This window comes from Corylus avellana, chromosome ca1, assembly GCF_901000735.1.
Source record: "Corylus avellana chromosome ca1, CavTom2PMs-1.0".
NCBI classification, from domain to species: Eukaryota; Viridiplantae; Streptophyta; class Magnoliopsida; order Fagales; family Betulaceae; genus Corylus; species Corylus avellana.
In genome coordinates this window covers 32,867,676-32,879,441 of record NC_081541.1, presented here as the reverse complement: position 1 = coordinate 32,879,441, position 11,766 = coordinate 32,867,676, and the positions used below count along the sequence as shown (strand labels likewise).

The 11,766-nt window shown below is 35.7% G+C and overlaps 2 protein-coding genes across 2 annotated transcripts; one reads left to right on the top strand and one right to left on the bottom strand.

Moving 5' to 3' along the window:
* LOC132162378 (probable ribosome-binding factor A, chloroplastic) lies at positions 1-3,396 on the bottom strand. Its single transcript, XM_059572616.1, has 4 exons — positions 2,859-3,396; positions 1,765-1,938; positions 1,031-1,240; positions 1-379 (listed from the first exon to the last, which is right to left on the bottom strand). The coding sequence occupies exons 1-3, from the start codon at positions 3,201-3,203 to the stop codon at positions 1,094-1,096; spliced, it is 666 nt and encodes a 221-aa protein (XP_059428599.1). The 5' UTR covers positions 3,204-3,396; the 3' UTR covers positions 1-379; positions 1,031-1,093.
* Positions 3,397-7,463: 4,067 nt separating this feature from the next.
* LOC132167907 (indole-3-acetic acid-induced protein ARG7-like) lies at positions 7,464-8,107 on the top strand. The gene has a single exon (XM_059578952.1). The coding sequence runs from the start codon at positions 7,545-7,547 to the stop codon at positions 7,977-7,979; it is 435 nt and encodes a 144-aa protein (XP_059434935.1). The 5' UTR covers positions 7,464-7,544; the 3' UTR covers positions 7,980-8,107.
* The last annotated feature ends 3,659 nt before the right edge of the window (positions 8,108-11,766 follow it).

Here is an 11,766-nt window from a genome sequence, read left to right as displayed (position 1 = left end):
GATCCCAAGTGAAGTTTGTTTTTATACTCAAGTTAGGGAGCAGAAGCACCTTAGCCCAACTGAATATGAGTTGAGTCAATCAGAAATTCAAATCTTAGTTTACAAAATTAGCAACAAGCTATAAGACATAGGAGGGATGTGACAAACATTTTTACAACTTTTGTATGCTATGAACACCACTTCGCAGCAAAATGCTTGCACTCATTGTAAACAAGTCAATCAGAAGATCATATAAAACACTAACTATTCCAGATGAGCAGCAAAACAAAGTTGGGGATAATTTCACATGGTTGGTTGATGTCAAGCAATTCAGATGCCGGGGATTCATGCAATATATTGCTTCTGTCCAGCTTCTTAGCGAATGACTGAAGTCCTCATCCTGCCCAATATATAGCAGTTTATAATCAGAGGCTGTCATTTGTGCATATCGTGGCATATCACAAGCAGTCCCAAAAGGGCAAAAAGCCATGAGAACATCAGTCATCACTACAAAATAATACCTCTTTAAGCTATTCAATGGTTTCATTACAGCAATCCTACATTTCAGATGAACTATATTTGGCAAGGTAGTTTGCTTCACAAACCATCACAAAAAATGCACACAATGCCAAAAAAATTGTAAACATAAACTTGGGGAAGCATGGTTATACCTAGCTATAAAAGAAACATCTTTAGACTAATCTTGCACCTCCCTCAAATTTAGTGAGGAAGTGGTATTGCATAAGTTTTGAGTGATGAATAATGGTAATAGTTGCCCCCTAGCTATAAGCCTTCTGTTGGTATTACCCAAGTAAATAGTGACTTCACACCAAAGAGCAACTGTTATGTAGATATTTGACTATCTTTTTGTATGAGGAAAGCTAAAACTCAACCAATGATGATGATGATGATAATAATAATAATAATAATAGAAAAAAAAACCCCCCTCAAAAAAAAAAAACAAAACAAAACAAAAACAAAAAAAAAAAAAAAAAGAAAGAAAAAACACCCAGGGATGTTGTTCACTATGAATTCATGAAGATAAACTAACCTGTGAACAGCATAGCCATACTCCATTTCACAAAGCTCTCGTTGTTGAGCAGCTATGGAGATACTAGTTTACGTAAATAATGTCTTCATCAGGGTCATCACCTTCCCAGTCTCCGTCCTCTTGAGACACATCAGGTGAATTAAATTGCTCTTCATCTTGGCTGTCTTTGGTCTTTTTCTCATTCTTTAACTTGTCCAATATTGCAATTACCTGAAAAGGTTAATCTCAAAATCAGTAATTTTTTGAGATCCTCCTTTAGATGTAGTAATCCTAAGCTAAAACTTAAGCAAGACGACCAAGTTTTAATTAAAAAAGAGAAATGAAGGTATGATCATAGGCAAATGCTCAGCAATGTTTCTTCCTATCATGATAAAAGTTCTTTCTGATTCATTTTTCTCTTTTCAGCATCTATAAAGAGAACTCAGAAAAAAAAAATTAGAGATTGGAAATCGGGAGACTCAAGGAATTTTCAGTAGGATGATATCCAAGCTCCATAAACTGCATGTGTCTTTAAAATTTTGTATGCAGAGGAGACATAGTTTCTCATTGCAGACAAAGTCACAATCATGGCCTTGAGTGATTGAGTGAGAAGAACAATAAGCCTTGGCTCATGACTTCAAATATGGAAGAAAAATGCAAGAGGAAACTTTTTTTTTTTTGATAAGTAAAAATGCAAGAGGAAACTAAAAATTGTGTTCAGGACTATAGGATGACAATGTTATCAAAAGATTTACCCTGCTTCCTCTCTCTATTGACTCATCTTCTATAAATCTTATCTCAGGAGTTAGCCGCAACTTCATACGTCTCCCCAACTCACTTCGGACATACTTAGCTTTTGCCTTCAAACCAGCAATGGCAAGCTCCTTCCCTCTTTCATCACCGAATACAGATACATACACTTTAACCACCTACAAACATAGAAATAAACAATAATTACAAACAACCATAAAGCTGTTCAATCATAAGCAGCATCATCAGCATTGCAGAGACACAAGAACAGTCATATGCAGTTTCTAATCCTCTGAATGTGCAATGCTCAAAGAAGGCCCCCCACCGCAAAGAATGTGCACCCCTAGAAGCAAATATATATACTTCAACTACATATAATGTGGAAATAAACATAACCCATAACACACAGAAGGCCTTCGGGCATAGTAGACCAAAAGGATTTCAGCAGAATTATATCCGCTAAAGGATTGTTCCTGACCATTTTAAAAGCTTGTATACGAAAGTTTTCTCAGTTCGAAAAAGAATTACAGATGCCATACCCAATGTATCTATCAGCAACACATTCTTTTGTATATGATGATTCATTATATGTAAAGGTACGAACAAAATAAAGGATATGAGTGCAAATCAGCTACCTCCAATCACTGTGTTATCTCCCCAGTAATCAATTGTCCTCTATATTCAGACAAGAAGCATGACTAGAAGTAGCAGTGAGGCAATCATTCATCACAATTTACCTCAACAATATTCATTATTCAGACTTTACACTCAGTGTATCAATTCCAAGTTTACGGCTTTTTATCTCGAAACAAACACAACTTCACTTAGTTAATTCTATCACAATTAAGCAAAACATAATCCAATTATTTACTTCTCCCAACAGCCCAGATGCCTCTAATACACATTAGGGGGGGTCAATCTAAATAAAAATTACAGTTAAACATTCTAATTCTTAGAACATCCACAAATGCACACTGCCATAGCAATAAAAATTAAAACTTTGCAATTCAAACACAACCCACAAAAACTTATAACTCAAACTCAAGAATACCCACAAAAACAAACATATAAATGAAAAGGCATACTCATATGGGAATACCTGCAAATCACCTGAGACTTCAACATCACTAATGGTGGTGAGGGAAGAGAGGTACCGGTCGGCTCCCAAAGAAGCTTCAGGGAGAATAGCGTACTGCAAGACCTTGTCAGTGAGGAGCATGTCGGAGAGCTCTCTTTGTATCTGCTTGGCCACCATCTTCACTCTCCGCGGGTTCGCCATGCACCGTATCGTAGAGCCAACTGTGGGCTGCAAAGAAGGCAGGCCTATGGGCCTTGCTGAGTGAATCCATGCCGTTGGATTCTGGGTGCGAAACGGTGGACGGCGGTGATGGGATAAGGGTGGCGTGAGTGGTGGATACTGGGCGTTGAAGAGCAGGTGTGGCATTGCTGTACTGAGTCCTAGCTCCTCTTCCTCTTCTTTGTTTTCTTTCCTTTTTGGGTTTTAATTAATCACTGGATTTTGCCCTTTTGCGGATATGGGGATTGAGATTTGAGAGTGGCCTTGCAGTTGCAGAGTCGAGGGAGAAAGAGGGAAAATGGTTGTCAAGATTCAAGAATATCCATATGGGTGTTTTAGTAAACTAACATTTTTCTTAGATTTTTAGAAAAAAAGGTTCATAATGTTTTGGAACTGGTTTCTTGATTTTGCACAAATTGTAATATTTGGCCCAATGGGCCCAATCACTTCTTAGAAGGGAGGCCCAATAATTTCATGGGTCATGCTTTGTACAAGACATATGCTTAGTGTAGGGCTTTCATTTGTACTGCTAAGTTATATATACTGCATAAAAAATTAGGGTATGACTCTTTTTAAGGCAAAAATTGATTGACCAAATCCTCCTCAATTTCAAAAGAGCCAAACTTTTAAATATGGCTATGATGGCTATCATTGTAACTTTAAAAGAAAATGAAGACCACTTTAGTTGGACGGTTAAACTTAAGGATAAAGATTTACTTCAAATTGGGTCGGAGGACGTTTTTTCAATTCAATGTATAAATGTCACATTGTATGTTAAAAAACGTACATCCTTTTTAAAATAACATGCGAGAAACACATGTTTTTTTAATAAAATTTCTTCCAACTTTGTTCATACTATTAAAAAAAAACGTATTTTTAAAAGACGTGAGATATCTTTACATCATTCCGTGATTTTTTTTCTTTTGATTCTTCAACTTTTTAAAATTATTATTAAATCGGTGAAATAGAAGGTTTTTGGTTCCTTTTTTAGAGAAGCAAGTGATTTTGATTCCCTTTTTTAACTTGGCTAGATTTAGTATGAATTAATGTATCACTTTGGCCCAAGCAACATCACTTCCTCGATTAGAGGACTTCAATAATTTGAGTCCAAAAATATCCCCAGATCCATATTTGCCCCCCACCCTCCTAATCAAATTGAGCAGGTCTCTAGCAAATATTCCTTAAATCTCCCAAATCTTTTCTATTTTAATCAGGATTACTATGTTAATAAACTGCTGGGGGACAAGAGATCATGGGATCAGAAATAACTGCAACAACAGAAAATATATTATGCATCTGTCCCTTTCATCTTTAACTTTGTTGCCTACTTGAGCATTCATGGAAACAGTAAATTCAACCTAATTGATGTTGTTTCTTATCGACCGAAAGGGATCCAGTACAATAAGGTTGTTTACTGCACGTGCCCAAACAGAGACGGCATAGCCCCATTACACGAAATCCTCTCAATCCAGTACAATAAGGTTGTTTACTGCATGTGCCTGAACAGAGACGACACAACCCCATTACACGAAATCCCAATCCTTTTACTGTTGTTGGGTACTGGTACCATCTTTGCTGTCATTCATATGTACTAATAATTAAAATTAGGGATCCCCCATTAATGAGTGTGCGTTTGAGTGACCTAAAAATGTGTTTATCACTGAAAAAGTTCATATGAAGAAAATAGTACTCGTTTGGTAAAAAATTTGTAAACGCTATTTTAAGAGTCCAAAAAGTCAAAAAAAAAAAAGGCCAATAAACGTTTTTTGACTTAAAAACTCTATTTTTCAAAGACAATTCCAAACACGCTCTAAGTCTTTTAGTACCTTTTTTTTTTCTTTCTTCTTTCTTTCTTATCTCTCTCAAGTACTTGGACCACCCAACACTTTCTTGTACATTTTATCCACCAAGTTGATCAATGGTAGTGATGGGTATAGCCTTATAGGGAGAGCCTAGTTCATAGCCATGTACTAATTAATATCTTTAAACGAAAATGATTCATGAGCTTCCCTCTTCTCTTGGACCACCCAACACTTTCTTGTACATTTTATCCACCAAGTTGATCAATGGTAGTGATGGTTATAGCCTTATAGGGAGAGCCTAGTTCATAGCCATGTACTAATTAATATCTTTAAATGAAAATGATTCATGAGCTTCCCTCTTCTCTTGGACCACCCAACACTTTCTGGTACATTTTATCCACCAAGTTGATCAATGGTAGTGATGGTTATAGCCTTCAAGGGAGAGCCTAGTTCATAGCCGTGTACTTAATTTCTTTAAATGAAAATGATTCATGAGCTTCCCCTCTTCTCTTGGACCACCCAACACTTTCTTGTTCATTTTATCCACCAAGTTGATCAATGGTAGTGATGGTTATAGCCTTCTAGGGAGAGCCTGGTTCATAGCCATGTACTTAATTTCTTTAAATGAAAATGATTCATGAGCTTCCCCTCTTCTTTCTGGCAGCTAAGGTGAGGTAGCCATGAAGTTGATGTCCAAGAGTTTAATGGTAGGCCACTAGGGCGGTGTACAAGTAGTTATAGGGTTCTCATAGCATGTGGGCTATTATTGTTGTTACCTTTAAATATTAATTAGGGGGAACTTTACTTACCCCCCTATACTTTCGCGCTTTTTGCAGACACTCCCCCATTGTTCAAAACCTCTCACTTTGATGTATCCAACTTTCGTTTCCTTTCACTTTGCCCCTTCCGTTAGGATTTTCTGTTAAATCCTAACGGAAAGGGTGAAAAATTACAATCGTGCCCTTATTTTTTCTTAAAAAAAAATATATTTTTTTTTAAAATTAGGGGTAGAAAGGTCAAAAGCTAACGGTAGGAGGGTATTTGAATGGAAACAAAAGTTTGATACACCAAAGTGAGAGGTTTTGAACAATGGAGGGGTGTCTGCAAAAAGCGCGAAAGTATAGGGGGGTAAGTGAAGTTTCCCCTATTAATTAAATTATTAAATTTATTATATCAATTTTAATATTTTAAATATTAAATTAGAGATTTTGAATTCAAATTTTAAATTTAAGTCTCGAGAAAAGTGGTGATTTAATGTATAATACAACGAATGAGGAGAAAAATGCTGTCATAATCAATCAAAATTACAATTGCAAAAAAATAACATGATAATTCAAGAGAAAACAAAAAAGGCACAAGAAAAGAAAGAAAGAATGAAAGGAGAAAAAGGAGGCAAAATAATAGAGAGAATAATAGCTTGGTTCTTTTATTGTAGCTCTAGTCGACGACATTGGGCTGATTCCACACACACACAGAGAATTGACCTAATAATATTGGAGAAAGGCAGCAAGAAAGGAGAACGAAAATTAAAATTAAATTGTAGATTGGAGAACCGGGTGAGAGAAATAAATTGGTGGGGCTACTTTTTTTTTTTAACATGTCCATATAAGAGGAGGATTCGAACTAGTGACTTCCGTTTCATAAGGCGTGGTCTCCAGCCGATTGAGCTACTCATTGGGGATCCGGTGGAGCCACTTTAATTTTGGTTTTTGTTAAAAATAATTTTTACTTAGAACTAAAAACACACTAAAAGAGCATTGATTGACCCAAACAAATAATGAGAAGGGCAGGCAAAGATAGAGAGAGTGCAACCAATCAGCACTTGACAAGAGGTTGCACAAAATTTTCAAAGAGTTCATATTGATTTGAAATTTTTTAAGATAAGACCTATCTGAAAATGACAAGAGTCTACTCACCCAAAAATAATAATAATAATAATATTTAAATAAAAAATTGACAAGTCAAAGAAAAATACAATCATATATATCGTTCTTGAGTAATGCTACGTCAGAGTCAATTTTAAAAATCACATTAATTTTAAGAGGATAAAATGATGATAGACAGCATTACTCATCCTTCTTCTAATGTTACATTTCACCCAATCTTTTGGGATACGCAGTATTAGAATGTTGTTACGGTTTTTGCAATTTTTACTACAAGTCTTTTACAAATTAATGTGACAGTTTTCATGACACTTATTACGTCAACCACTAAAATATAGAATGTCATATAATAGGCCAAGTAAATTTATAAAAAATTATAATAAAAGTTGTAGTACCCTAACCGTTTTCAATTGAATTAAGTTCTCAATGATATGGTAAATGCTAGGTTGGTATATAAACAAGAATCCTATGACCATTTATTGGCACAATTTGCTCTATTGTAAAAGAATTGCAATACTTTAATATAAATAATAATAAAATACACATTTATCGAGAAACAAAGAGTAATTAGTACACTAATCCCATGTAATAATAAGTCTTCAGCGTGCAGATTAGCACATGGGTTTGCTAACTACAGGCAGAACAGGCAAAATCTCGTAATAATCTCCAACTCCAAGGGCACTCGTCCCCTCCATGCCCATATATAAATACCCTTTTCTCTCGTATTATTTCTCTCAAACTCAAACCAGTTTCTATTTCCCTCACACTCACTTTCCCACTCCGTCCGTCACTCTCCCGAGAAAATGTCACCGGGAAAATCCAATCACATCCGCCGCATTGTCAGGATCCGACAGATGGTCCAGCGGTGGCGTAAGAAGGCCCGCGTATCCGCCTCGCGCGCGCCGTCCGATGTTCCCGCCGGACACGTGGCGGTATGCGTGGGAGCCAGCTGCAAGAGGTTCATCGTGCGAGCGACGCACCTGAACCACCCCATCTTCAAGCGGCTCCTCGTAAAAGCCGAAGAGGAGTACGGGTTCGCGAACCAGGGCCCGCTGGCGATCCCGTGCGACGAGTCGTTTTTCGAGGAGGTCCTACGAGTCGTTTCGAGCAACTCCGCCCGGTTCTCGACTCTCGAAGATTTCCAGAGTCGCTGCCACGTGGACATCCGGAGCCGTCTCGACCTTCTGGGTGAGTCCTGGCCGTTGCTTCACACGACTTCTGAGAAATCGATCTGCTGAATTGGCAGAGTTTCCGAGTCGAGTGGACTGAGTCACTGACCGATTTTTGAAAAATCGTTTGGGATTTTTAGTCCTTGTGTTTGTATGGATGAAGATTGAAGAGGATTATTATCTGATTACTTATGTTAGTTGTAAAGACTTCGATGACTAATTGTAGGAATTGCAGAGATGTAACAATTTTTTTTTTTTAAAAATTATTTATGTATTGGCTATTTTGTGTGCTTGCCCAAAAATATAATTATTTTGAGTATTTTTAGTTAGCAAGTGTTAATCTTCAATTCTGAAGGTATAATCCGTTCAGTTTCTTCGTTCAAATTTTTAATTATTTTTAATATATTACATGATAAATATTCGGATTGCAAAATCTGAATTTATTCAACTCAGAAATATCATTAGAATTTCCATTGAGGAATCTAAAAAATATATAATTATATTGCATGCTTTGTGGGTATTTTTGTTTTTGGTTAATTAATAATCGGAAATCTGAATTTGATTACTTCTAATAATAATTATAAAGTTTCCTTCTAATTTGAATGATTTTTTTTTTTTTTAAAAAAAAAAAAAATTCTAATCTATTAAATTAACAAGTATGCAAAATCTAGAAAATACTAATTTGAAATATAATAAGCATAACTAAGGACTGTATCAAGAATGGAAAGTTGCATTATTTTCATATAAGAGTAATGCTATATCCCATACTACTATTTACTATTGTAACATAACAATGTAAATCTACTATTAGATCAACCCGTATTAGAAGGAAAAGAATAAATTAATGATAAATTTGTAATGTAATGTGGTATATAACATTATTACTTTTGTTATTTAAATATGAAAGGCTCTTATAGAAGCCATATGTATTTAAGGAGAAACTACTTTTTGGCCTAATAAACTATAACGCTTTGGTACTTTCTTTTCATAAACTGTCAATTGTATTATTTTGTCCCCATGAATTATCATTTTGTTCTCAAAATTTCATTTCATCAGTCAAAGCTGTTAACTTAGACGGTCAATCCGTCACTTTGCCCCCCATGAATTACAACATATTGTCATTTTGCCTCCATAAATTACAACGCATTGTCACTTTGATCGTCTGAGTTAACGATTTTGACGGACGGAAGGAAGTTTTGAACACAAAATTATAGTTCATGGAGACAAAGTAATATAGTTGGCAATTTATGAGAAAAAAGTGTCAAATAATTATAGTTCTTAAGGACAAAAATAATTTCCTTATATTTAAATAGGTGGGCGGCTATTCCCAAATCTACTCCAACAAGTAAATCTCTTTGGATTTTAAAGTTTGATATCGGATTTGATTGTAGCCGTTGGGAATTATGATTTAGCTTTAGACAAGCTGGATTTGTCAAGTCAAAACGTGGTCCTTGGTATGAAAAAAGAAGCATAGAAAAGGGAGGAATTGCGGGTACTTTAACTTTAACACCATGATTGAGGTTACTTTTATCGTCATGCGACATGCTTTGTGGCTGGTGCTGTCCATTGTGGGTGTGGTTTAATTTTTCTTTCATCATTTTCATTCCTCAGTGCACCATGATTCCATACTATGTTTGAGGATGAGATGCTTCACTACTACAATGATAAAAGTTGTCTACACGAACTTTTAAAATAACCCATCACTAATGAATAATCTAATACACCCCCATACCTTTTTTGAAAAAGAGTAAATGTTAAACTTAGTAATGAGATGCTTTCCCTTTTTATTTATTAATAAGCATCAATTAGTGAGTTCTATACTAGGCTTTTCATGCCAAAAATATCTAAAAGTGGGCATCGGAGGTGGCAAAGACGAAAATAACTCGTACCACACAAGAACACGATGCTACAATAGAAAAATGAGTACTAAAGGACTTCAAGTTCCGTAAAAAAAATCCACATGAAGATTGTAGATATTTTGATGAAATTTACAGTTTTTTTTTTGGACACGTTCGTAAAGGGGAGAGAAAGGGGGATGATGATTCAAACTAGTGACATTTGCTTTATAAAACGTGGTCTCCAGCCCATTGAAGTACCTCGTAGGGACAATGAAACTTATAGTTAAAAAAAAGCTTTAGTATGGTTAGAGCTTCTCTCGGGATTTTTTGTTACGTGATACAAATTGAGAGAGCGGAAATAAGGATTAATACGAATATTTTATAAAAAAACTGGAGAACATTTTGAGTTTTGGAGGGACTCTTAGTTCTTCCAACCCTAATGCGGAGGCTAGTTTGTGTTATTTTTTTAAACTAGTCTTTAAGTGAGAGAATAGTAGAATCCAAGTTATTTTAAAAATGGATTAATCCGAGTCATTTCTTCATAGAATTGTAAATCCTTCCGGGATTGTGAGTCATATTTATTTTTCTATTTGTGTATCATAGTTTTTATAGGAATATATTTACCCCTATAAATAAAACCAATGTTCATATGCTTTTGTATTATATCTCAAATTAATTTAAGATTTGGGAGAGAGAGAGAAAAAGAGATGTTGAAGACTATTGTACTATTTTTCCTAAATTATTATTATTATTATTATTATTATTTTCTAATTAAAAGGGTAGGGTCGGGGAGACCAATTGTGGCTATCCTATTTGAGCGTGACCGTAATAGCACCTACCCGGTGGGAGCCACACAGAAGGGGCTTAGACGGTAGGAACCACATGACCCTAATATTAATAAAGAAGAAACATTGATGTTATCCGTGGATGTTAAATTCTAGTGTTTTGATTTTTTTTTTGTGTGATATTTTTTGGTGCATTTTTCTTCGAATTTTAACAATAATATCAAAACAAATGATTTAGTAGGACGACTGTAAAATACATGATTTGTATATTGGACTTTCAAGGGATTTTAGAACCTTCCTAACTTATAGTAGGGTTGACCGTATGAGGTTTTTGAACTTTTCTTCCTTAGGTTAGGGTAAGATGGAGTAGAGAAGCCTTGACTTGCACAATTCAACAATCCTAGGTTTGAAATTCTTTACATGCGTAGTGTATGAACATTGAACTCTTAGAGATGCCGTGTGACACTTCGTAAATTAAGATTTCCACTTGAGTGGAAATTTAATATATGTGGTAATAAACTCATAGATGAATAAGATTGTTGAAATGTACATGAATCTTCGAGAAAGAATTAAGTTAATTTATTAAGTTAATTTCATATTAGAGAGAAGTTGGTGGACTAGTTTATTGAAGGCCTATTTAACCTTCATATCGAGCTGGGCCTGCCCGAAGAGAAGGCCCACAACCGATTGGTGGATCACCCTTAAGCCCTCGGGTCACATTGGGCTTGCCTTGTGAATGGGTCCGTAGGCTGCTTGACGTGTTCCAAGTCAACTCAGAGTCCAACGACTCTTCAAACGTTTGGTAGTAACTGCGTAGCAAGGAATCCATGTGCTTGTCACGGCACCATAACGGCCTACTACGTAGAGACAAATTTAAAACTTGCCTGCAAAAGGGAATATTTATTGGCCACTACCCATATCCGTGCCCTACATCTATGCATTCTCGAAAGGGATTCCGTACTATCAGAATGTCCCTCAATTAGGGTATTCCATACTGCGTAGAGACAAATTAACTTACTCTTTTTTTTTTCTACTCTTAATGGGTAAGACCATGTTATCCCACATGGTCTTACCCAAAAAAAACCCCAAAAACAGTTGATCCATGGAAAATCTATTAATTAACAAAAACGGGTGGTTGATCTACTCAAGTCTAGTGTCAAGAATGTGAGCCCACTAGATCTCTACGAGTAGAATTTTATTATGCCCACCCAAATCCTATCTAACAAGAGAAAA